The 25,782-nt window shown below is 40.2% G+C and overlaps 6 protein-coding genes across 9 annotated transcripts in view; 2 read left to right on the top strand and 4 right to left on the bottom strand.

Moving 5' to 3' along the window:
• Positions 1-4,921, bottom strand: LOC131879774 (glutathione reductase, mitochondrial-like). Its single transcript, XM_059226188.1, has 9 exons — positions 4,703-4,921; positions 4,512-4,633; positions 3,342-3,451; positions 3,008-3,155; positions 2,728-2,914; positions 2,310-2,556; positions 1,763-1,876; positions 1,479-1,681; positions 1-212 (listed from the first exon to the last, which is right to left on the bottom strand). Exons 1-9 carry the CDS (start codon positions 4,844-4,846, stop codon positions 111-113), a joined length of 1,377 nt encoding a protein of 458 aa, XP_059082171.1. The 5' UTR covers positions 4,847-4,921; the 3' UTR covers positions 1-110.
• A 1,749-nt stretch (positions 4,922-6,670) lies between these two features.
• LOC131879780 (F-box/SPRY domain-containing protein 1-like) lies at positions 6,671-9,714 on the bottom strand. Its single transcript, XM_059226194.1, has 4 exons — positions 8,987-9,714; positions 7,836-8,148; positions 7,664-7,754; positions 6,671-7,538 (listed from the first exon to the last, which is right to left on the bottom strand). The coding sequence occupies exons 1-4, from the start codon at positions 9,331-9,333 to the stop codon at positions 7,444-7,446; spliced, it is 846 nt and encodes a 281-aa protein (XP_059082177.1). The 5' UTR covers positions 9,334-9,714; the 3' UTR covers positions 6,671-7,443.
• Positions 9,715-9,896: 182 nt separating this feature from the next.
• LOC131879773 (cytochrome c oxidase assembly protein COX15 homolog) lies at positions 9,897-13,382 on the top strand. Its single transcript, XM_059226187.1, has 8 exons — positions 9,897-10,327; positions 11,205-11,366; positions 11,597-11,733; positions 11,815-11,969; positions 12,032-12,138; positions 12,204-12,499; positions 12,666-12,786; positions 13,199-13,382. Exons 1-8 carry the CDS (start codon positions 10,073-10,075, stop codon positions 13,346-13,348), a joined length of 1,383 nt encoding a protein of 460 aa, XP_059082170.1. The 5' UTR covers positions 9,897-10,072; the 3' UTR covers positions 13,349-13,382.
• Positions 13,371-19,077, bottom strand: LOC131879769 (glycogenin-1-like). 4 transcript variants are annotated; one of them, XM_059226181.1, is made up of 9 exons: positions 18,844-19,043; positions 17,687-17,828; positions 17,328-17,625; positions 17,094-17,260; positions 16,856-17,033; positions 16,533-16,589; positions 16,278-16,473; positions 14,795-15,602; positions 13,371-13,621 (listed from the first exon to the last, which is right to left on the bottom strand). In XM_059226181.1, exons 1-9 carry the CDS (start codon positions 18,866-18,868, stop codon positions 13,444-13,446), a joined length of 2,049 nt encoding a protein of 682 aa, XP_059082164.1. In that variant the 5' UTR covers positions 18,869-19,043; the 3' UTR covers positions 13,371-13,443. The 4 variants fall into 4 exon arrangements, with proteins under 4 accessions (XP_059082164.1, XP_059082165.1, XP_059082166.1 ...); XM_059226182.1 differs by lacking the exon at positions 18,844-19,043 and adding an exon at positions 18,117-18,308; XM_059226183.1 differs by lacking the exon at positions 16,533-16,589 and having other exon boundaries at positions 18,844-19,077.
• Positions 19,078-19,813: 736 nt separating this feature from the next.
• Positions 19,814-22,151, bottom strand: LOC131879781 (prefoldin subunit 4-like). Its single transcript, XM_059226195.1, has 3 exons — positions 21,993-22,151; positions 20,223-20,393; positions 19,814-20,069 (listed from the first exon to the last, which is right to left on the bottom strand). The coding sequence occupies exons 1-3, from the start codon at positions 22,011-22,013 to the stop codon at positions 19,863-19,865; spliced, it is 399 nt and encodes a 132-aa protein (XP_059082178.1). The 5' UTR covers positions 22,014-22,151; the 3' UTR covers positions 19,814-19,862.
• A 424-nt stretch (positions 22,152-22,575) lies between these two features.
• LOC131879775 (protein disulfide-isomerase TMX3-like) overlaps positions 22,576-25,782 on the top strand; it is a gene marked incomplete in the record, with an annotated part of 20,709 nt that continues 17,502 nt past the window's right edge. Inside the window, 3 exon segments of the mRNA XM_059226189.1 lie at positions 22,576-22,863; positions 23,647-23,771; positions 24,893-25,056. Of these exon segments, the coding sequence (XP_059082172.1) occupies positions 22,857-22,863; positions 23,647-23,771; positions 24,893-25,056 (296 nt within the window).

Genomic DNA, 25,782 nt, shown 5'->3' with positions numbered 1-25,782 from the left:
TAAAAATAAATCAACTTTTATTTTGGAATCAATTGGGGCAATGTTTTATGTGCAGTTGTATCATATACTTGTGAACAGACATTGATTGGTTCAAGCTCCATCATTCCAATTCATCTCATTGTGACCAATTCCTCCGACGATGTTGGATGAATGGCTACCACACTATCAAAATCTTTCTTCGTGGCACCCATCTTGATGGCAACACCAAATCCCTGAAAGTACAAACAAAGTCTTAAATGACAAACTCGAAAAGGACAAGTAATCTAATTCATATGGTTGGGCTTCTTCCTCCCTCTTCCTGTGAAACGGATAATTAATAAATGGTGTTAGTGTTGGTAATTCACCTGCATCCCACTAAGTTAAATACATGGTGGATATCAAAAAAGTTTGCCTTCCACCTAATTTTGAACATTACAATATCGACGACATTGGGAAACTTTTTGCACCGCCTTGAACAAAAAGTCGCTCGTTGTACAAGAACGTGAAATTTCTGGAAGACTTCTCCATCTGTTTATCTAACCAACTTCGTGTTGACTTTTCGAAATTGCAAGTTGCCAAAAAATGTCAAGAACTGTCGCCAAGTTCAGTTCACATCGTCTTTTTTTTGGACCCAATAAGGGCACATGGGGGAAAACGAGAAATGGCGATCGTCTCACATTCATTGCCAGAACGACCTTTCATTTCCTCTATTTTCAATTTAGAAACTGGGGAGAGAAAATGGCGCACTTATATTTACTCACAACACATCCTGACGGTTTTTCTTGTTCATTTAGCCAATGACATTTCTGATTAAAAAATCGGCTTATTGGTTGCCTGGTGCAACAACCAACGACTATTTCCAAGTCATGCGATGTTTTCATATGCCAAGGTAGCACTTCATTCAGTTATAACCTTTTTAGAAAAAACAGGAAAAAACGAAATGGCAAACGCTTTCGAAGACATGCCACAAAAACAAGATGTTCGAAACGTTCTTACATACCAATTATATAAGTGGCTTTGGGAGGAAAATCCTCTTGTTGTGGAACCGCTACATTTTTGTTCAAGTATGTTATAGAAGGTAGCTAAATAGTTTACACAAGTTTTTGTCATGAAAATGTGGAATTCAAACTTGTCAAAAGAAATTCTACAGCTGGCTTCAGAGATCCACAAAAAAATATTGACGTTTTGCACGTCAGAGGGCGGCTTGTTAGCTAGCTAGCTTCCAGCAAACATACTTTTGATTTTTTTTGGCTAAATCTGTCAAAATCTATTTTCAATGATCCCAGTAACACAATGGTTGTTTACTTTTTTTCATTATTTGGATGTCGAAGGAAGTGTATCTAACCATCAAGCATGGGTCTTCCCCATTTTGTTTGGGCTGACATTGGAAATAAGGGCTCCTACGTAGTCTTAAAACCGTAAGAGGGTAGCTAAATCTCAGCCAAAATCTGACTGAATAAGCAAACCTAAGCAAACTCGAGGTTTAATGTTAGACTTACTTGAAGCATTTCATCACAAGCCCGTCCAATCATGTGCAACCCCACCACTTTTTCCTCGGGTCCTGCACAAACCAGTTTCATGTTGGTCATCTGTTTTCTGTCTGTCATTGAGTGATAAAGGGCAGTGAATTTGGATTGGTATATCTTGATCTGATCGTTTCCAAATTTGGCCTCGGCTTCAGCTTGCGTTAGTCCAATCGTGCCTGGTTGGAAATGGTTGGAATGGGGGGCCATCAATCTGCTTCCCTTTCAAATCAAAGCGACCTTAACCGTGCATTGCTTACCGATGGGTGGATGTGAGAACACCACTGTGGGAATGTTTTCGTAGTCCAGTTTTAGGCCTTCTTGGCCTTGGTCGAAGAGACGATGGGCCAGTTTTCGACCGGCGGCAATGGCCACTAGGTGGGTAAAAGGACATAGGGAGCTAGTATTTGGAATTTGATAGCCAAGGAAACTTGACAATGATGCTAAATTGATGAAGGGCTGTTGAAACGAAAAGTTTCCCAGGAAAGCAGCGAGCATTGAGACGTAATGCGTAAAGTTGGACGATGATCGTTTTGTGCATGGGCAATTTTCCTAATTTGGGTGTTCGAACTTGAACTTTCAACTCATTGGGTCAAAAGCAAACATGTGAGCTATCTATGCATGGTCGTAAGCTTCCCATGTGGTTTGATTGCATTCTCTGTGGAGAAGATCGAACTGCACTAAAAACCTGGCGCATATTTGGCGCAGTCAAACAGAACTACAATTGAGTGAAAGTCTTTCGAATGTCACAATTCACTTGTTTAAACTTGGATTACAAGCAATCCATGCACAGTTACGAACTCTTACCTGGCGTGAGGAGGAACTTTCCAGCCACATCACCCACCGAGTATGTGTTGGGGGAGGTGGTGTTCTGAAATTCGTCCACAGTCACATGTCCTTTCTTGTCCATTTTAATGTTGGAATTGTCTAATCCCAAATCTTTCGTGGCCGGAGCTCGGCCAATAGCCCAGAGTAAGCAATCCACACCATCAATCAAGTGGCCTTCTTCGGTTTCGATCGTTAAATTGGGCTTGGAGCCTTTCACTGCTTTTACCTAAAAGGAAATAATTGCAATCCATAAAATTGTTCTTTTAACTTAACTTATCTTTTACATGATGATATCTATATATTGATAAAATAATATTTTAAAAACATGATTTTTATTTTGACAACAATGTACTAATCAACCAAGAACAAAACCCACTCGTAACAACAAACAACTTACGTTGGCGTTCTTGACCATGGTGATACCAGAGTGTTCCAATTCCTCAGTGACAGAGTTGGAGAGCATCTCGTCAAAGTTCCGGAGGACTTTGTCATGCCGGATCAAGAAGTGGACTTCCGATCCTAGAGCGTTCAAGATCCCTGCCATTTCTACGGCAATATATCCGGCTCCAACCACGACTGTTTTCCTGGATGGAAATCATTACACATGGTTTGGCGATTAAAAATTGGCTTATTGGAGCACTATCAGATCTTTCTTGTACTGTATGTAGACTACGTACTTGGGCAGTGTCTCCAGCTCAAAGAAACCATCGCTTGTGATGCCGTTTTCGGCTCCAGGTATTTGAGGCCAGATGGGATATCCGCCCACGGCAATGAGGAGATGGTCTGCAGAGTAAATACTGCCATCCACTTGGACTTTACGGTCACCTAAATAAAAATTAGAGATAAAACATACTGTACTTAGAGTGAACATCTAAGACTGACTAATTATTGATTAAATTATCTTAAAAAAGTAAATATCTTGGCAATATATATATATATTGGAAACAATCACAAATTGTCTCTTGATAATTGAGCTAAGTAACACGCGTTATATCAGAACTAATGTCGTACCGATAATTCTTCCGGTTCCAGTAATGAGTTCCACTTTGGACTTGTCCAAGTTCGACCCGTATATCCCATTTAGTTTCTGGATGTAGGCATCGCGTTTAGGCTTGAGATTTCTATAATATTGAATATTAGAGTTGGTTAGCGGCTAGAGGCAATGTTACACATAAAGGAGCTAAAGGTCCTGCTATCCATAATAGGGGTTTTAGCAATCTAGCAAGTTAGATACTAGGCCAAAAAGGGGTTGATTTGCTACATGCCACTTTTTAGCTATAGATGCCCAAATTTTGGTAAATTATTCAAAGGAATCAGTTCCGCTGTGCTCAAAAGTGGGAATCTTCGATCATTAAAACACTACTTTTAAGTCAAGATTTGCCTTAGGGCATGAAGATAAATATGAAATAATCTGATAAAATTGATCAATTAATCTCTTGCCAGAAAGACTACATTTTGACTGACGGAAAATTCTTCGAAAAACAACAACAAAGGATCTTTCATGCCAAACAATTAATCCATCGGTGCTTGCTACTAGATTTGAGCATAATAAGTATTCATGATTAGACGGGCTTATTCAAAATGCTAACGATGGTTTGAGCTATAACTTTCAGCATTCTTTCAGTGGTTTGATCAAGTTTACAAATTAACGCATCGCGACTTTTTCATTAGCCATTGTTTTGTCTACTTACCAATTTTGGGACTTACGAGAATACTTATTAACAAGAAATCTATGCCGACTATTATTTCTAACATTTCTGAGCAATTCTATTTCGTTCTATTTCCATTTTTTTAAGTTTAAGAAAAAAATCCAGCCCCTTAGAACTACGATATGAGCATTTGTAAGTAAAATAACCGTTGTAACGATTGAATAGGCTAAACATATAAAAACCAAAACATGTATTTGCATGAGTAAGTTGATGGCTATTGTCTGGAAAGAGGTATGCTTCGATTTTTTTCAAAAAACGGATTAACTTTCATTCCATGACGAGGAATTTTTAAACAACGGATAGATACACTTACAACAATTCTTTCATTGGGGCACTCGAAAATCTTAGTTTAAGCCAGAACTTTACAGCCCTTGTTGACTTAATAAATCCAAAAAAACAATCTCAACAGTAGGAAATCAAAATTTCGAATTTTCTTTTAAACAACCAGAACAAATCAGATGTGCCAATTTACCCCCAATCGAAGCCTTTGAAAGGGCCTTCAAAGTTTAATCCATAGTCAGTCATGTCCTTGACCTCCTCGCAGAAATGAGCGGCTTGAAACATGATCTTCTTGGGCACACAGCCCACATTGACCTATCAAATCAAGCATGATCATCATTCATTTATCATGCAGAAATCCATGACAACAATAACACAACTTACACATGTTCCTCCCAAACGCGTTTTCTCGATTAATCCCACCGAGATATTGGTAAATTCGGCGGCTCTGCGGGCTGATGCAATTCCACCCGATCCGCCACCCAAAACCAGGTAATTGAAATGTTTAGTCACACCAATAGGAGGCATTTTGGGAACGTTGTTCTTAAGCTCGTTGAATATTCTCGACTGATGAGAGTGCGGGTATAAAGTTGGCAGCTACCCTGACAAAATACACCTCGACCACTCCTGTGGCCACTGGCAAATGGCCGCTAAAGAACACAGAAATAATACCTGTTTTTGTTCATCCTTGGAGAGGACATGTGAAAACATAAAAGTAGTGTCATTCCTAGCGCTTATCGTGAGTCATAGTCATTTGGCCATCGTTTTTTAAGGTAGGGCTGTACACTCACCTCATAAATCATACATTTGACTTTCAAGGAATCTGTGGCATTTAATGTAAACATTAGAAAGAATGGGATTGCGAGGTGACCATGGCATTTTGGAACCGCCTCACCATCCTGTCGGGAATGTAAACAAGGATCGAGTGATTGCTAAACCACAAAGTAGGACAAACCGGAACTGAATCATCGGTTAAGGTTGACAAGTGAATAGATCATATTTCAGAAACTACTGAACTACTAATATGATATGGACACGGGAAAGAACCAGGGTGAAGTTACGTTTTCTAGCTGATCAGGTTAAATTGCACTTTGGATTGAACAGGGGACCAAATGTGCTTACGCATGCAGTGACATTGCAAGAGCAAACGGTTAACAGTTTTTCTGTGGGCCCAAAAAAACGCAAAAATTCAGTTTTTTTGGTTTTTTTTTATTTGGGACGTACATTGACAAGACAAGTTTCTTTTAAAATGTATGAAGTGTGCAATGTTTCATAAATAAGTCGAAATTACAAAAGCTTGAATGATGTTTTTTTTTCCTTTTCTTTTTTCTGTCGAAATCAAGATGGGAATATTTGTAAAAAAAGCAACAATTTCTTAAATAATTTTCATGTTCATGCACCAGCCTCAACATTGAGTTGGTAATCTTTCAAAATCAGAAAGGCAGAAAAATCGAAAAATTCGAATTTGGCTTGACAATTTCAGTCAGCATTATCTTTTCAAGTTTCAATCAAATATATGTCAGCTTTTAATTCATGAATATATATTTTGTTGTTTTACAAGTCATTGCATTGTTCATCACCCCGTATTCCAATCCAAAGAAGGACATTCTCAAATTAGGTGAAAATCGCAAATGTTCACTCTATTCAAAATTCCTGTCTCTAATTTTTCGTAGGAGGAGCTAATTAGGTTGTTGTAAAATATTCAGGATTTTTGACGATCGAATATTTTTGGTAGTTTCCCTGATTAATTTCGCATCACAATCCCGCATTTTTTGACACCTATCCTATCTTAAACTGAAAAATTCTTTACCAAATGCACTTTTAACTGTTTCACGTCACACATTTTTAAAGCATTAGTAGTAAGGAGTTAAATAGAAATTTCAAAGCATCAAAAAAATACCTTTCATACTGTTCTTTCCAGATCCAAAAGTTGTATATATTATTTTTGTTAAGGAGTACATAATGCCTTTTGATGCAACCAATGCAATGTTAGATTTAAAAAAACGTGTGACCAAAACTATGTTTCGACGTCATTGGAATAATGGAGAAAAGCTACCAGGTTCAAATTAGGGCTGTACAAAGTGATTGAGCTTTCGATGATCAGTGATTCTATGAGACTCAAGACATTTTCAATATTTGACTTGAGTCTTTTGGCGTTCCTTGATGATCAATATTTGATGATGGCTCTCTTAAAGGACATTCCATTCTTGTGTGTACATGAATTTAGTCAGGTGAAAAGTATGAATCGGTTACGTAAGGTTCCTGACCAAATCAAGCTTAAAATGGACGTCTTTTTTTGCAATGCAAAGTTGTTGAGGCTTGTTTATCAAGGCAGTAAAAAAATGACTGATGTATGGCGTAGATGGTTTTATTATTTTTTGAAACAGATCAGGATATGTGGATGAGCAGCCACCGAGTTGTGCTCAGATTACTCATCATCACTTTTACGTTGGTCGTCAGTATGATAATTAGAATAATTATAGTAATAATGCGCACTTGATTCAAGTGAAAAAGGAACACTTGATGCGGTTCCAAATTGCGCAAAATTGTGAAAATATTCTACGTAGATGCGCGGAAGGTTTTGGCCAACTTCCATTCTTCCGAAAAGGTCAGATCGGGGTGATCTCTCCGACGAATCGGGCTTTCGAGACTTTGAAAAGAAACGGAGGGGAGTGGGTGTGTACCGTTGCTGTGTTATTGCTTTGACAACTCAAATCTTCTCTGCTCAAGTTGAAAAGATAAGTTCGATTCATGTGATGGTTGGTCACTTTCAAAGGAGCTGCTTTGGAATGTAAATCGTGGTTGACAATGGGATTGAAAACAGGGGCGGGAACACAAAAGGGGGGGAGGGAGGTGGAGTATGGCAGATACATTTTTGTTCGTCTTCCATTTTTGTCAGGTAGTTTTATGTACTCCTAGCTGGAGTAGATAGGATAGAAGAGGATGCATAAAAATGACTTATCCCGCGAGATTGGAGGTTGTCCAACATTCATCATCATGCTGGACTTTTCCCTTTACACTCGTGACATTTCCAGACGAAAAACAAGCGATCCTTTGGCAGGCAATTGGCTAGAAGACTTCACGGGAGAGTTCATCGGAATGGTGGAGAGGTTCAACCTTGATTGCTAGCCATCCAGAGGAGCACCCAAATAGACCATGGAAACCTCCGTGTTCCCGTAGACAGCCGATACTGAAGGGTATAACCGTTTATCTGGCAAGCCTAGTGATAAATAAGTACGTTCTTAAAACGGATTGCAATGCAAAATCATATTCAGGCTCATCCTTTCTTCTTCGGAGAACGACCAAAACTGTCATCATCACCTGCATCAACAGAACAGAACTTACCTCTAAATGCAACTCCCAAAAATTCATAGTTCCTCTCAAATGCTAAGGTATTGTCATCACAGTCGAGTATAACGCGTATCCGTTCGCCAACCTGAAAAGCGAACACGTGAATGGAGCCTTTAGTATCGCCAATTTTAATCATTGGCATCAGTCCAATTTAACCCGGACTCACTTGATATTTGGGAGCATTGTTGAGCTGGGGATAGTTCCCTTGAGAGTCTCCATTGTGAAGTAGATGGTTATCAACCAAATTCCAACCCCAACTCTGATCATTGGAGCCGAGTAAGGCCACATAGCCGTGACATTGGTTGGGCGCCTCTTGCGTGGCGATCCCAATCACGGCCACTGTACCCAAAGGGCCTTCCCAGATGATTTCCCACGCGTGACGCCCGCGGACGAACCCGAATTTACCCCGGGCACCGTCGGTGCTTTGGGCCACTGGATTCCGATGGAGGGTGAAACCGTTGGATTTGACATAGATATTTCTGAAAGTATGACAAAAATAAATGACTGAGGACTAATTGATTAGTAATAAAAATATTAGACCGTATCAAGGATTGTACGGTTCGGAGCCAAAACTTTATAAACAATATTTGCCGCCAACACATAGATTATCATATCAGATTTACTGATCAATTTTGCCCAAGAGCACACGAAAGCTCAACGATGGTTATAGAGCAGTTGATGAACGGGACCAAGTTAGCCTGAAACCCAAAATGGGCATCAAAATTCCCAAATCACCCATCGTTGGTTATTAATCACGTGGATAATCGAAATGGAAAATTGTCTTTGAAAAGGAGCCAATGAGTTGAATTTCGGACAATAAGGATCACAGTCATTAAAGCTTCAACCAACACTCAAACACATGCACAAAGCTAACAACATTACGGGTTAGTTAAGGACCGACAACTGATCCTGTTTACAGTTTCTGGCACATGTGAGGTATGAACATGAAAATTTGATTGGGTCGGAACTTGGCACAAGTGAGCATTCCGTTTTGTTTCTTTCCACTACATGTAAAATCAGGTTCCAAATTGATCGTCACGTGATATTGGAATGCGGGTTTGGACTACAGATTTGGCCATCACCCAAACAATAGAAATAGAAATAAGATCAAACTAATGTGGGCTAACATCGGCTAGGCATCATCATAAAAAGGCGTTTCAAATGATCTGTTCCTTGGCCTGGTACTTGGACTGCCTCATTTTCCTGTTTCGTATGAGGTCCTTGTTTCCAAGGAAAGACGACTCCTGATCCGTTTCATCGTTCCACTATAACAATCATAGCCATCCTAGTCCGTGAATATCCCCCATACTAACTAACCTGGAGCAGTCTTCAGGGTTCCAAGCATGGTAAAAGGCCCGCAGTTTAGCCTTGTAAGTCGGTAAGGAAGACAGGAGTTCAGAATGGAGCGCTTCGGCCGCCAATTGGCGCACACAATGCAACCGCCACACGTCATTGTCCTCATCCGTGAGGAAGGTCATCCAAGGCTTGCACACCAAGGAACAATTACGTAATGAGCTCAAATCCAACAACGAGAACAACACCTCCAACACTGAGGGCGGCCATCGGGAAGGACAACACTGTCGAGAAGCGGGATGAGGCTGACTCGCTTGGCTCGCTTGGCTCGTCAAGCCCAGCGAGGCCACCGAGGACAAGGGCAACGACATGGAGCCAGCCAAACACACCCACAGGCTCTTTATAGGTATTATAAGTTACAACAGAGCTGGATCATGTTGGACAAAGTAAGGATATCCCAGGATTTGGCTCTCCGAGGTTGTCGGCCTTTGTGGTAGCTGCTCGTCTGTGCCCCAGAAAGCTGGACTGAGAGGTGAAGGGCCAGACTTAGACCAATGGGAACCACTGGAACAACGGGCACGCCAGGGTTGCAAGCCAACCATGAAGAATGGAACACCCAGACATGGCACGGTCGATGGGCAGATAATGGTGGCACTGTTGGATTGGATTGGATTGGCCGAGGAGTAGCTGCCCATGGATTTGGGATTGGATTGGACAGGGTCATGGGATTTTCAGGTCACTAAAAGCGCAAAGCCCATGGATTGTGTTGAAAGGTTGACCAGAGACCCCCGAGAGCTATTAGCTGTAGACCTATTTGGAGACTCTTGAAGCCATTAAGTCCATGTTAAAAGATTTGAAGTAGATATATGGGCTGAATAATCGGTATTTCAAGTAGATTGAAAAAAAAATCAACGCAAGTTATAGAGAGTGATGCTCGATCTCGGCCGAGCTTTCTAGGATTTGAGACACCCTGAATTATTTGTAATAGGGCCATGAGAAACTATGACTGAGTTTAGTGATGTTTAAAGTCTCCAATTCAAGATAAAAACCATTATCTATTGTTACTGGCTGTTTTATATCATATCAATTGCGCTTAATAAATCATATTTGATGCAACAGCTATGCATAAATTCTCATGACATTGTCAAGTTCATTGTGTATTTGGAAGAATTACCCAATCTGTGTTTGAGCGAAAACAAATATTGTAACATACGCTTCGCCTTTTTCATTGCCATTATTCAATATTCATTGCAAACCATGTTGTCTTGTAGTCGTTTGCTTAAAGGCCATCGAACAGGGCCGGCATTAATTCGATCCTTTGGTCAATTTTCGCGAATACAACCTCCAGTCAGAAATGTTTTACCGGTGAGTAAACTCGCCATTCATTAATATCATGCAATGAATGAGTCTATGTCAAGAGTCCTATTTACCGAAAAAGATTCTGAAAAATGAAGAAAATGTAAGGACCGACCCGACAACCCTCAACAATATTTGTAAGTCGTAACTTCAAGTGGTTTTTTGAAACTATTGTCACATTAACATGTATACGTCAGTTAAACAGACAAGATATTGGGATTGGTTCTCATGTTTTTATCGTAGAACGTTGGCCAATTATAACAACTAAAGCCTTTTTGTCAGAACACAGTAAAAAAAAACTATTTAATAAAAGGGCACCAGAATAAACTGTGATCCTTTTGGTATCGCGATCTCAATAACTGTTAAAAGATGATGACCATTTTTCATCAATCTTGTAAATAATCATTGTGATTGACATGACTGCGAGTCGTACTAAAAAGATTATCTTTAATACATTTATTTACCTCTTGTTTATATCGCATTCTTCCCTAACCATGCAATATATATTCAACTTACCTCTCACTTACCTCTCCATGAATATGCTCTGCCAGTCTAGGCTTCTTATCATATTCTACTTTGATAAGGTGGCTGTGCTCCCACTTCGCAACTTTATTCCTTTACTTATTGATATTTCAACCAATCCAAACTTAAGGAGGATTGCTTTATAGCGAGGGGTTTTAGACGCTGACCACACTGTGGTATGTTCGAAAAGATAATATTATGTTATGTTAGCCCAAACAAAACTTCATTTGTTAAGGATGTGGTGGAAATTAATATCTTTATCTGCTAGTATGTTTCTGCCAACCATGATGTAAAGGCCGTCGCAATAATGAGAAGAAGAATGAATACATTACGTACCTTAGACCGTCTCAATTCTTCCTTATAGAAAGTCATAGCTCGGCCATGCACAGCCGTTTCCACAGCGGCCACCGCCCAGTTTGCCACGCCCAAGGTGGTCGGCTATTGGTTGTTTGGCATTGCCGGCATGGCTTTTGGGGCCGTGGCTTTGGGCGGAGTAACCCGATTAACCGAATCCGGTCTGAGTATGGTAAGTCATCAAAAGGCTCCATGATTAAGCTTCTTCACAATCTTTTAATCATTTTCTAAAAAAATTGTGATAATTCGAATAGTTCAACCCATAATCACCTGTACTGTAGAATACTTTCGTTGTGACTCCTTTCCAGCGTTAAATCAATTGAACTTTTTATTTGTACACTAATAGATTATAGATTTGAAGTTGCCAAGAACCAAAAAATGACACATGATATTGTTTCATAGGTGGATTGGAAGTTGTTCGGGCGACCTCCGCCTGCCGATGAAGCTGCATGGGAAGAGGAGTTGAGGAAATATTCCGAATCGCCCGAGTTCAAATACAAAAACTCGCAAATCACCATGAACGAGTTCAAGTTCATTTGGTATGGTAGTAATGCCACAGGAAGATTTTCTTCCTATCCCTCATAAACATTTGCTTTGGCATAAAACTGTAAAACTCGCAGGTACATGGAGTATGGCCATCGAATGTGGGGTCGAGCGATTGGGGCTTGCTATTACTTGCCTGCGGCTGTGATGTGGGCCAAAGGCTACTTTGACAAGGCCATGAAGAGACGCATTGTCGTGATGGGAGCTTTGTTGGCTTGCCAAGGTCTATTAGGTACGGGCCTTTAATGTCCGATGCAATAAAGACCTTGATGAAAAGTTTTTGCCATTCCTTAGGGTGGTACATGGTCAAGTCTGGATTGGATCACAAGAATTTCGAAGGGCCTTCGGATGTTCCACGGGTCTCTCAATATCGCTTGGCTTCTCATCTATCTGCGGCAATGGTGAGGTCTTTTTATTTTAAAAGATAGGCCACCAACTCAAAATAATCAACCTTATTCCCTACAAGGTATTATATTCATTCCTCTTCTGGAACGCCTTGAGTGTGCTCACGCCCGCAGTAAAAGAGGGTGTGGCCAAGTTCACGCCTCAAGTGGCCAAGTTCAGAGGAATGGCCATGGGTGCCAAGGCCTTGGTGTTCCTCACCGCCGTTTCTGGAGCATTTGTGGCGGGTTTGGACGCTGGTCTGGTTTATAACTCTTTCCCGTTGATGGCAGGAAGAATTATTCCCGATGACATCTTGGCTTTGTCGCCTGCGTTGAGCAATTTCACCGAAAACCCAACCACTGTGCAATTTGACCACAGGTATTGAATTGATGAATTACCCTTTAAATTGGCAGCGGCTCTGATATAAGGATTTTATTATTTATTGGATTATATTGTAATCCAAATTTGTTGGTTAACGGGATTCACACAAAGGTTAGGAAATGCACCGTGTGATAAAATTTGAATTTAATATTTTTTTCTTTAGGATCTTGGGTACGACAACTTTGGCCTTCATCACAGCGTTGGCTTTGAAATCAAGAGGGCTGCCTCTGAGCCCAAGGGCAAAGACTGCTGTGATTGCGCTGACTACAATGGGTTGGATGCAGGTGAGTAATTCCAAGTTTGCATTTTAAAGTTTGTGTTTCGCAGCATAAAGTCCGATCTGCCAAGTTTGATTTGTTAGGCGGTCAGATATCTTCAAGGGCAACTTTAAATTTTTCATTTTTATACTGTTGGAGACGACATGCTCAGAAGCAGGTAATGAGTCCTCATAGAGCTATGGTCACTGTAAATCTGTCCCTGTATTGGATTTTGACCTCGTCTCGAAACCCCTCATTAATTCCCGGATTATTCGACGATTTGGTTCGGTCAAAAGTAACTAATTTGAAATGTTAATGCAAGAAACAATTTCCAGTGAACAATTCCAGAGTTTGTTTAAAAACATTACCCAGTGTGTAATCACGTTATTTATAGACCAAAAGTTGGATAAACGATTTATTGGCATGATTTTATTCATAGGTTGGATTGGGCATCACCACATTGCTATTGTACGTTCCGGTTCCAATCGCGGCTTTGCATCAATCGGGAGCTTTATTAACACTAACCAGTGCACTTTGGCTGTCTCACGAGTTGAAATTGATGAAAGCTTTGAAATATGTTCCAAAATAATTTTGTATGACAATAAACCTGGTGCCGTAATTTACATAGTGTGTATTCTGCAAGAAATTGCCATATAAAATGATCACTAATCATGATATTCATGTCTAATGTACAACGGTTAAAATTCGAGATTTCTTGGGAGATTTTCGTTTCGATTTTAGCTTGGGCGACGGAGTTGGTAAAGTTATAATTAAGTCCGCTTCTGGTTGTTGATTGGATGCTGTTTTCTCATTGGGCATGGTTTGACCACACGTGGGACAAATACCGCAATTTATTTCTCTTCTGAAAGGAGATGAAATATTATTAGTATTACTTACTTCAATATGGAATCGCAACAATTATACATCTAGTGCTAGTGAGATAATATTTTGTTGCAAAATGAGCTTCTAATCTAAAAATTAATGCAAGAAAATAAATTTCAAAGGCATTCTTGCCTTTCTTTTCCCATGAACTGAAATTCTAAGAGTGAAGTTGAAAATTTGTGCAGAGCGATTAAAATCCTTAATGTTTCAAACTAGTTCTTCCCGTCTTGTTTTTTTTTGCAGGTTTTTTGGGGGTACCATGAAGTCTTTTCTTATATCTTCATTCAGCACTTCACATATGCTTTTGTATGAATGAAAGTTTTTTTTTTTACAAGTTGGAAACTTTGTTCATTCAAATAGAATGACGATTTGTTAACTAGTCCGTTTCAGGCATAAGAAAGATAAAAAAAAGATGCAAATTATTAGTGGACAAGCTTTGGCGGGCTAAACAAGTTTCGGTTCCGACCGTTTTGCCGTATTAACATTAACCAATTTCCATGAAATCAAATTCCCCGAAACGGCATTGCAAGAGTTAAAATCAGGTGAAAGACAAATAACATATTTTGAAAATTATATACTATATAAAATCATCGCTAGGAGAATGAGTGAAGGGAGACAAACTCTAAATAATTGATGTTAATAAGCCTAATTACATGCACCTCAGTATTCCACTGTTGGTTAGTTTTTTTCTTACATACATCAAGGTCGAATGGACATAAAGGTAGAATGGTCGAAGCATGCAAGAAGAGGAAGCACTAAACCCACGGTCATGGACCCATCCATCATCAAAGAAGAAGAGGACAAATTCGAAAAAGATCAAGAAGGAATGTTCATGGTTCGGTCAGACTCGATTTCTTGGATTCAATCCTCTCAAGGAAACGAGGCGTGTCTTGAGACGAACCAAGGAGAATAGGGAAACAAGAGACAGACAGGGCAATGAAATAAGGCTCTATCTAGCAAAAGACATTTTTGACTGCTACTCTGCCATGGTCCCGCCTTTGAGTGTGTTTGAGTGCATGTATGTGGGTGTAGGTGTGTCTTGTGTGTCTTGAATACATGTTCCCCAACATCACTTGAGTAGGCCAATCATGCGATTGCCATCGACGGCAGTAATTATTCTGGTTTTCTGGCCCGCCCCCTGCCCAGTACTCGCCTAGTAGCCGGCACCATGGGATCCTCGGATAGATTCTTCGGTTCCTGAACACCATTGGTCTTGTTGATAAACTCATTTGGAGGTGATGAAGTCGGCAAGCTATTTTCAACGAGTTGTTCCAAGGACTTCAAATGGCGTTTCGAAATCCTGGTTGGTAACACAGGTCTAAATGGCGAGGGTGCTTTATGCTGAATTTTCTCCCCCAAAGAGGCTTCTATCTTGTGCAAGACGAAGTCAAACCCAGTATACTCTTTCGGAGTACTCTCTCGTTCTGTTTGAGGTTCTGATTGGGGTTGAGGTTCTGATTGGGGTTGAGGTTCTGATTGGGGTTGAGGTTCTGATTGGGGTTGAGGTTCTGATTGGGGTTGAAGTTCTGATTGGGGTTCTGTTTGAGGTTGGGGTTGATGTTTGATATTGGGCGAAGGCTCGTTATTTGAGAATTGTCTTTCAACGTGATTTTCAACCTCGGGATGATTGGGTAGTTCTCCCACAGCCTCGTTTAGCTTGGTTTTGATCCGATCAAAGGCATTACGCCCCATGAAATCTGGATTCCCCCTCTCCCAAGCCGTTTTATTGTCCACATACGGTGGAAGATGATAGTCTTCCTTGTAATGAAGGTTCGTGTCGCTGTTAGTCCTGATGTATAAACTTGGTTCAAACTGGAACGTGTTGGGATTTGGTTGGGAATGATCAGTTTCGAATTTATCCTCCTTGGGTTCAAGATTAGTTGAGATCGGAGGAATCTCGTCCAAGTTGGAAGGAAGAGAGCAATAGCGAAGATCGGATACTGACGGGCTTGGGGAAATATCTGCAGAATTCCCCAAGCAAGGTCAGGAAAATCATCCGAGGGCAAAAAGGAAGAAGAGAAGCAAAAAGACATGAGTTTACGTTGTGCTGTACCGAACTGGAACAATCGAAGCATGAAAATTGAAGTATTCAAAATGCTACAATCTGTTCGGTCAGGAAAAGCGGGAACATGCAATCTGAGAAAAAATGGAAACAGTCTAGAGCTCATGTATTACCGGCTCAATACGGCCGAGGTGACCACATCTTACCGAGGAACCTCATAACGAGTCCTAACTGAGGGCGGCAAATAACACAATAGGAAAGTACAAAGTAGTTAATGAAAGCCTCACTCTCTCCAAGCAGATTGAATTCAAGTTAAAGGGGAGTTCAATAAAAAAAAAAAAACGACACACATGTTTGATTTAGATTTGTGTTTTTGTGTTTGCAGGTTTTTAAACACCAACATACGTCGCCTCTCCAGCACCCTGTTGATCTATGGATATCCGGTCAGTATGACTTGTTCAGTCAACAGCTGTGGATGGTCATTCCTTTCCCTTTTTGAAAAATCAATCTCCCTAGATTACAGGGCTTGCGTGAAATGACTATTTCCGTCCGCTTAAAGCCGAAATTCGGGAAAGATTTCCACTTGTGAAGATTTCACTTTCCCTTTATAATCTTTCATTGGATCCTCACTTACCAGGACTAGACATCGTGGATTCGATCTTTTTCAAGATGTTGTCGAAGGAGGCATGTCCGAGATAATCGGGTCGACCCTCTTCCCAATGTACACGATTATCTCCAGATTGCTGTTGTGTGGGCATGAATGCAGCCCCGCCTCCAGGGGTTTGGACCATGGCCATGGGGGGTTCAGGTCGCAGAGGCGGCAAAGATTTCTGGAACAAATAGGGTCATGAAAATAAGGGATGTTTGAGAAGGGTTAGAAATGATTTACCTCCTTGATCTCTGCACACCAATCGCCCGAGGGACAATACCCAAGACAACTGTAACACTGAGGTTAAGCACACGTTTTGAGGTTAGTTGAAATCATCCCAAACAATTCACGGTTAGTTATGTAAATTTGAATGTATTGAACTATGCTGATGTATAGTCGAAATTCGGTTTAACGATATCGACCGTCAGCCGAGAACATATCGTTAAATGGAGACTTGCTCTGAAGTAAATACAGTATTCGGTAAGCAGCAAAAATATCGTTAAATAGAGATTCGTTAAATCGAAGTTCGACTGTAGTTATCGTGGAATGTGTATAAAGCTTACCAATTTCTCGCCCAGTTTAGGCTTGACATCCGAATGAAAGATGTGCCACCAATTTTTCAAATGATTCAGGGTGTGTTCCTCACCAAGGCGTGGTTGAGGTTGACCAGAGGGATCGAATTGGACATGCCAAGGTTTGGAAACACCAATGAAGTGGATGATTTTCACTTGGTTACCATACCTGGACAACAAAACGTCTATTAGGGTTGATGCTGATGAACAAACTCGGAACTTGGCTTACTTTTTGTAGGCTGGAAGATAGGTATAAGTGGCAGTGGCACACATGTTATAAAGGAACGAGAGGTGTCGTCCAATGTCCTTGGTGGCCCAATCACTGAAGAAAGTGTTAAGCAACCCCTGGTCTCCACCGTCGAAGGAGCCTTCTGAATTGGCGTGTTGGATTAAAGCCTATTTATAATGGCAAACAGAAGAGTTACTCTGCTTTAGGTAAGGCATAAGAATGGGTTAGAATTACTTTGTAAGTATCGTGCGATGGTTTGAGGACGAACACACCCGAGTTGAAACAATCGGGCCATCCAGCATCAGGAGCAGCTGACAACTCTTCCCGATTAAAAAGCTCGTCACAATTCCGAATAACCATGGTATCAGCATCCAGAAACACGCATTTCTCATACTGAACCAAATTCCAGCAATGGAGCTTAGTGAATGTAATTCCCAATTCTGGTCTCTCCAACAAACTTAAGTTGGCAAGATCCTTGGAATCAAACTCCTCAACATCGACCACTTCGTCGAAAGTGTTTTGAAGTTGCCCTCTAAGAAAGACGTGGGAATTGATGTTATCATGGCAAAACTATGTCTCGACTTCAGACTCACCTCATGGCTTCGGAAACACCTTTGGAGATCATGCACACCTTTTTTCTGGTGGTTCCTGAGCGGGTCAAAGAGTTTCCCAAGACCAAAGCCCCCAAGCAGTACGAGTCATTGGTAGCTAAAGTCACCCAAGCTTGGGCCGCGGCTGAAAATGAAAACGTGGGATGAATCAAGGTAAGAAAGTGGTAAAGATTAGGGTTACTTTCTTACCAACGACTCAAATGCTATATTACAAGTCCTTCTTCCTTTTTGAAACTACTTTTCGTTCAACTCGTCCATGTTATAAGTAACATATACGACTCGTGTGATAGGACGGTTTTGAATGAAAAGGACTCATGGTCCCGTACTAAATGAAGCGGTATATTATTCAAAACCCTTTTTTAAAAACATAAAATAATCTCTTTTTCACTACCCCGTTATCAATTTTTTTTACCTTTATCAGATCCAACCATTTTCAGTTTTGAAGTGTAAAACAATTAAAAGTTTATGGATGTAAGAACATGAACCGGCTTTGGCACTTTCGTTTCCAAGTCACAGTCGAAATAGAGAGCAGAGAGTCAAATTCACTTTTGGAGGATGAGCAACGACGTAGACCTGGCTCAAAACCACACCAAAGCTGCTCATAAACTAAAGGAATGAGTGCCCATGGTGAACAAACCGGAATTTCCAGTTTCCCGTCAACGACCGCTTGTTGGAGAGTCCAGCCAAATTCCAATGCTGGCTTGTGATGTAGCAATGCATGCTTAGAACAGAACACATTTTCATCGTTGTATATTTCCAACAATTGTCAATGACCAATACACGTTGCATTCAAAAACTGTAAAAAACATGACACATGTGGTCGCACATGTTGTAACTGCTTATGTAATCGGGTGGACAATGCACACGGAAAACACCCAAACTTGCTTGACCACTTTGGCATAAGCTCTCTGTTCAAGTTGATCCTGACCATCAATTTATCAAGTTGCCTCCAATTCTCACAAGGTCATGAACTCGCTGTCCCCAAGTCCAGACACTTGCCAATAAGAATCAAACGAGACAGACACCGAATGACCTTCAAATAAATGAGGCCACGCTATTTGAACCATGCATTTCCCACGAAATTACTTCCCGCCCATGACTCCTGAGCCTCAAACATCATTTTCCTCCCGAATAATTACCTTCAGATATAATCAACGACGCCATGTGGAACACTTCTTAACTCTGCAAATTCCTCCAGAACTTTCCGCCAGACAAACTCGACCTGATTATCACCGTGTAACGAAAGAGACTGGACAAACTTGCCAAGAATCTGAACTTTTCCCGCTCTCTCTCCACGCCACGAGATCCAAATATTGCAGTGTGCCAGCCAAACACGCTTTCGCGAATTCGAATCACCTGGGTTCGTTCCACCTACACTGCTAAGTAGTGATTGTCCCAAACAGAAACCCGTGATATGTCTATCTATCCAGCTGATTCTGGCCCGTCCGTCATCTTGCCCATGGAACAGCTCTCAAGCAGTTAGCTCACTGTGGCGAAGAGGGACCATCCACTAAAAGAGGCAAGAAGAGGCAGACGAGGAGGAGAAAAGCAGGAAAGGAAAAGTGGAACAGCTGAGGGATGCACTTAGGCACTCCCAAGAGAGACGTTGAAGTAAGGGAATGGGGTTCACTGATGACATATAGGTTGATGAACGCCATGTACGTACATGCATCTTAACGAGCCTGATGGGTCGAAAACGTGTCAGTGATTCGTCACTCCGACATCCAACAAGTCAGTCACATGCATTCAGGTTTTGAACAAACCTCAAAACTAGGATGAGGAAATGAAGCCGACGTGACATTTGCCACATTCCGTACCTTTTGTTAGGGTCAAAATCAATTTGGAGGGGTTATAAAATGAATAATGTCAGAAGAAGATAATAAGGAAACTGTACAAAGATAGTGGAATCTACTAAATCTTAAAAAAATATTTCCTTATTAGAAGTCAAGAGTTTTTCCGACATAGGCACATTAGCAAATTATTTGGTCTCCAAGCCTTATTGTCATCAAGAGTCGTCACATTTCAACGCATGTGGCCAAAATGTTACATAACTGAAACATACCACTTTGTTGGCTCTTTGGCCAGTGTCAAGTGAAAAGGGTTATTCAATTCTTAGCAGAACATGCTCTGTTATCTTTATTGTTGTTATTAATTATCATCATTCTTCATCCGCCTCGAGATTAATGGCACTGCCAAATTTTGCATACAAATGAGTTTTTAGATCAGACATTTCGCCCTTCAATCCGTCCATTTTCTCCTTGATTTTGCCCACCTCCACTTCCACTTCAGCCTTTCGGGCCTCAATCTGAGTCTGAACTTCGTCCTGTTTCATGGACACGAACACTTCGCCCACTTGATATGGGACCTAAAACAAGGAAAGTGGGCCAAGTATTAAAGAGATGTCGAGAGATCTTCAGAAGGCATTTAGGTCAAGGACATCTCCACTGAGCAATTTACCCAAACAGAAAGTCTACAAAGCAAAACACTGCGGTCAGACTGTGGGTATCAAGACGCTCACCAACTCATCGTCGTCTTCGAGCATCATAAGGTCAGTCGAAGCGTCATCCAGGGTCTGGACCTCGTTTTCTCGGCTTTTGAGGTCCTCCTTACATTCTTCTAAGCGATTGTTGAGCCTGGCAAAACGATTGATCTTCTGCTGATCGGCCAACTCAATGTGGACCTCTTTATCCTGCAAACGAGCCAAGTCAATAAAACACTTCATAACGACATTTCTTTTATAGGAGGTAGGAGACAAACAATGAGAATAATGAAAGAATGACAGCTTGGGTAGTCGCTCTACATGTAACCTAATTTTCTCCTATTTAATGAGAAAATGTAGTTTAGCAAGATCAAAGTTTACTCACATTTCGTAAGTCAGAGGATCTTCAAGTTCATTTGTACTGATATTGTGCATTTTTTACAAATCACTACCGGTCAACAGTATTCCAATTATTGAAACGTAAATTATCGAAATATATTAGTAGAAAAATGAATTTTGTGAGAACTGGCCACTATTTTCATTGAAAAATCATCGACTCTTTTAACATTACTTGTCAGTCACGGTACTTATACTCCTATGATGTATGTTACAACTAAGCTCATTTTTCGATGACACAAAAGTGACAAAAGATCTGGAAAGTCTTGAAACGTACCCAATCGAAATACAAGTACCGAGCAATATTTTTTTATGGACAACAAAAAATGGATATTAGCCCCAAAACTGAATTAACAAGCGCGCTAAAAAGAAAAAGATTTAAAAAAAAAGCTTCCCTAGGGATACGAGGTGATGCCAAACTCAAATGATAGTCGTCGTTTTGCTCGCCCCATATCGAAGCTACGAAGTTTAACGACAAATACTTTTCTATTCAAGTCTGTTCCACGCAACATTGTTTTAATCAACATTTGGCTATCTTTGATCCGCTCGTGAGCCAAGACAGACTTTTGAAGGTCACTTGTAGCACCCATTCCCATAACCAAACTTAATAAGACCAAGCAAGATCGAGGTGCACAATATTTTCCACTTTTCTAAGACACAGATCAAACGCATTTTCCAATATCGTTGGTGGTTATACGGCGATTATCCTCCACGAACTTGCTAACCCAAGCAATAACCCCCTGAGTCCGAAACAAAATCCTTCGTACGCCTTATTGCCTTCAAGGTCCAAGGCCTAAACACTATAAGGAGCTTCATGAACATTGAGCAGAGGGATTAATTTATCAAGTATCAGGTAACCCAAGCTATATTCAGAAGACCAATTCTAAATGGCTAAATGCAATCCTTTGGGCATATGCTATAAACATGAAACATGATTGGCCTATGGCCTATTGAACTGACAAGCCCTCTAGCCTATTATTGGGTTCTCGTAAATACTAACTGACAACCATAATACGACGAAAGATGGGCTTCAAGACAACACAAGCCCATTACCAATCAACGTGAAACAATAGGCCTAGATAACCTTTTTCGCCTTTAGCCTTGCTCAATAATACAAGCAAAATTACCTGTAAAAGCAATTAATTGTCCCGGTCCAGAGCAAGGGAGTATTTGAAAGAGAACTGGAACTAATCAAGAGAAGAAATTGATACTTCTATGATACTTGATGATACTTCTAGTTGAACATGGCGGTTCTCCTTCGTGACCAACCCTGTTCAAAAGTTGGAAAGCGAACCAAAAGAACTTGCCTCTACCTCTTAAGCAGTGAGGCATGAGTCATGCCAAACACATGGTCAATCATTAGCGCCCATTTCATCCTGATCGGGTGGAGTTTCTAATAGTCAAATGACATACCGTTTTGGGCGTGGTACTCATGATGTTATTGGATGAAGTGATAATGGGCGTGCCGGGCGCGATGGGCGGGCGAAAAGAGGATTCTTGAGTGTGGTATGTCAGGCAGGAGGCCGAAAAGTTTAGGACACACTCAAAGCCAAAGGGTGACTAGATGACATCTGATGGGTGAGAAAAATTCCAGGCCAGTCTGTCCTTTTCAGTTTGAAGTTTTATCAGACTTGAAAATGTGTTGGGTTTAAGTTCATATTTGATTTGTTCACATACAACAGAGTCACGGCTATCTGGTTAGTAGGCCGGTTGAAAAGGATCCAAGGAATCAAACCACGTTTGTCAATTTATGTAGTGTTATATTCAAAATACGATAGTCAAAAATTGTTGTAGCTAGATCCTATTCAGTCTTCTTGCTTAAAAATGAAGGTGTCGTTGACCCTACATAAATATAATATAATATTCTCGGGGTTTTCTAGTCAACTCTCCTCATCGGCATCCTATTTAACACTGTTGTATTACCTAATGTATATTTTTTCCAACTTTTCAGTCACCCTAAATTGCAGCCCGGCTTTCTCACAATCAGAAAAAAAACATTGGGCTTTTGGCTCCCCCTTAAAATCATCTTCATTGATACAGTCAACCTATCAGCATTACCACACATAAACCACTGTTCCACTGAATCCTCTCAACTTCAGCAGCTGTTCGTCCAAAAGAAGCTGGAATCAAAACATTCAATAGAAGCTCTCGAATGCTGGATGTCAAATTAGCATTGGGGGCAGATTTAAAGGGCATGGAACTGACGTGAATGAGCCAAAATTTGCGGATCGACAGTTGGATGAACATTTATTGCGTTTACTTCATTCTGAGCTCATCATGCGGAGTGAGTTATTGACAGTTCTTCAGCAGATTGTAATGGTTCAAATACGTGTTATCTCATAGGATAATCGACTCAATCAAGTTCTTACTTGAAGCCAACAATTCAATAAGATATTTTGCGAAGATAGTTATGTTTGTTGGAGGAGGAGAAATCCTATGATAATTGGTGACAAAAGTGGCTATTTTCCTGTCTAATATTTTGTTGATCACTTCACTACCATTTCTTGGCTTTGGATAAGCGTTACAGAAAGTACTTTCAATGTATGCACAAGTGCAAGAAATCAATGAAAAATGTAAACAATAAAGTTGTTGTTGGGACCTGAGAATGCAACGTGAATAACAAATCCAAATTCGAGACATCATTGGCATCTCTAATGTGTCTTTCTTTAAGGCTTTAACATTCTTACGAACTCATGATAGCGGTAAGGATACCAAGATTCTCATCATGGTGGAGTCCATCTGAATAATCAATCAGTAGGGTTACAGTAGATCAAACACTTCTTAAAATAAATGAACTCAAGCCACCTTCATTGTTATGAGTTGTTTGAACTTGTGGCCAATCATTCCTTATAAGATTCATAATAATAGCCAAGTTAGCGGTCATTCTTGGCTGGAAACCCTAGTGACTCCCTTAAACCTCACATTGGCAACAACTCCAGAACCGAGAATTGATGCAATTTAAGAACACTTTTGTAAATGCTTGAGTTCACTAGCGGAGTATGCTTTCCGAGTTTCAACAAGAACGTGCTAGAAGCATCAATAATCTCGAAATTATATCCTCTTTCAGATTTATCTCGACTGAGTCTTAGTTTAGGTCTGTCGTTACTTTTATTGGGAAACGCAGAGGCCAAGGTCCTAGAGCTCAGCGATCGATTCATTCCGCTTAGACATGAAGGCATGTGGCTCATTAAGGTACGTAAGCAAGGTTCGCTCATAACGCTTTTTCTATATTCCCTGATTTGGTGGGAGTTTAGGAAAAGATGGATGTGAGGCACTTTTAATATTGCGAATTCGGGATCTCTCCCATTTCTGATTTGTATGATTTCTAACCAGCCCGTAAATGATGTTGAAAAAAAAAACCACCAATGTGCCTCACGGTTCATGTAGATAAGGTTTTTTTAGTTATTCCAGTCACCTTTTGATACCATTGTAGTTGTACTAAGAAATCCTGGACAGTAATTCAAGTAAGAAGTTCTCAAATCCTCTAATTGGTGGTGAATCTAGACCCTGATGTGTTTTGAAACAGGACTCTTTGAACCTCTCATGGGCATTATTTGGTCACTAGTGCCAAAGAATGTAGTGGAAAAACCCACAATTGTCAAAAGAGCGGAAGGTTTTTTTCCTTTTATAGACTTTTTTTTAATTTTTGATTATTTTTGTCATTTATGAAGTATTGGTCGCCACAACTTAAAATAAAGTATTCAAAGAAAATTATTTGAACTTTTAAAATAGATCATTTTCATTACAGCCCTGTTCCTCGTTTGAAAGTTGCAAGTTCATATTCCCTTGTCTTTGAAATTGTCAGTAATTAATCAAAATAACCAATAGACAAATAAATCACCAATTGTAAATCACTCTGTAAAGTCAGAAGGAAAAAATGCGGAAATTTTAAGCACCCGTTTTTCATCAAAATTAGGGTTCCAAATGATGTCACTATAGAAACTGAAATAGATAATCTCTTTAGTAAAAGCTTTTTGGGGGGCAAAACAAAAAAAAATCAAGTACCCTCCCTGAATGAGCCTTCAAGCCTTCGCCCTCAAAGACTATTTTAGGAGTGATCTGCAATTTGAAATGAATTTTTTCCATCGCGATTAAATAACAAAATCAGACGCTAGAAGAAAGAAATGTTTTAAAATATGTCACATTAAAAAATATCGTTCGTCAAGTTTCTGTTTTTTGAACATGCAAAATGATGGCTGTGTTATATCACCATACTCAATTAAATCTATCCTCAGTATTTTAAGGATTGGCCTCAAGCTCAAAGTAATTTGGTCCAAAGGGACCTGGTTATCTCATGGTCTATCTACTTTCAGTTCTACGCTCCTTGGTGCGGCCATTGTAAGAAATTGGAGCCCATCTTCAAACACGTCTCGCAATCCTTGGCTCACGATCCGATTCGGGTAGCCCGGATTGATTGTACTCGATTCCCTTCGGTGGCTGTGGAATTTGGAATTCGCGGTTATCCCACAGTCATGTTGTAAGTTTTGCTCTTATCTTGGTAGATATTATGATTGTTTGTTTGTTTGCTTGTGATGAAGTCAGATGGAAGCTGTCTCGCATATCATGTCACAGCCTTCTTGATTCATTATCTCATCCTCGTGAAATGACCGCAGGGTCCCCTATTTAAAGTGTTAAAGAAGCAACCCATGTTATGATTTAAATACCACAAATAAGTTAGAGGGCTCATTCGATTGTTCCTTGGTTTGTGTCATAAAGGGAATTTTATTTTCAGGTCAAAATGTGCATTTTATGGCATTGACGAACCCAACATTCAAATTGAAAACCGAAAGTTCATAAAGGATTTTTTTTTGCGGACTTCCTTACCGCTACTGGGAATGGAATTCCCAGCAGATCAAGACGAAAAACTTATTAATTTTAATTAACTTTCCAATTTTGTATTTGTCCTCAAGCAAAAAACTTACATCCAATGACTCGTTAAGACCTCTCAAAAACTTTGATCGTCTAGTAACAAAATTTCTGAGAAGACCAAACAAATCTTTATGCGCCAGAATGGAAAAAAATAATGAGTCAAGAATATTTTAGGTTTTAATCACAAATTTAAAAGAAGTGGCAATGAGTTTTTTGTGTGTATTAGAATAAGTTTTGGACTCTGTTCATGGGCGATAGTGCAATTTGAAAAAAATCCGCCCTCATATCATAATAAAATCATATTATACAATGTTGATTAATTGTACCTATAAGG

Source organism: Tigriopus californicus, chromosome 4 (assembly GCF_007210705.1).
Source record: "Tigriopus californicus strain San Diego chromosome 4, Tcal_SD_v2.1, whole genome shotgun sequence".
Classification (NCBI taxonomy): Eukaryota; Metazoa; Arthropoda; class Copepoda; order Harpacticoida; family Harpacticidae; genus Tigriopus; species Tigriopus californicus.
Note: the sequence above shows the minus strand (reverse complement) of the source record. Positions and strands in the feature narration are given on the sequence as shown.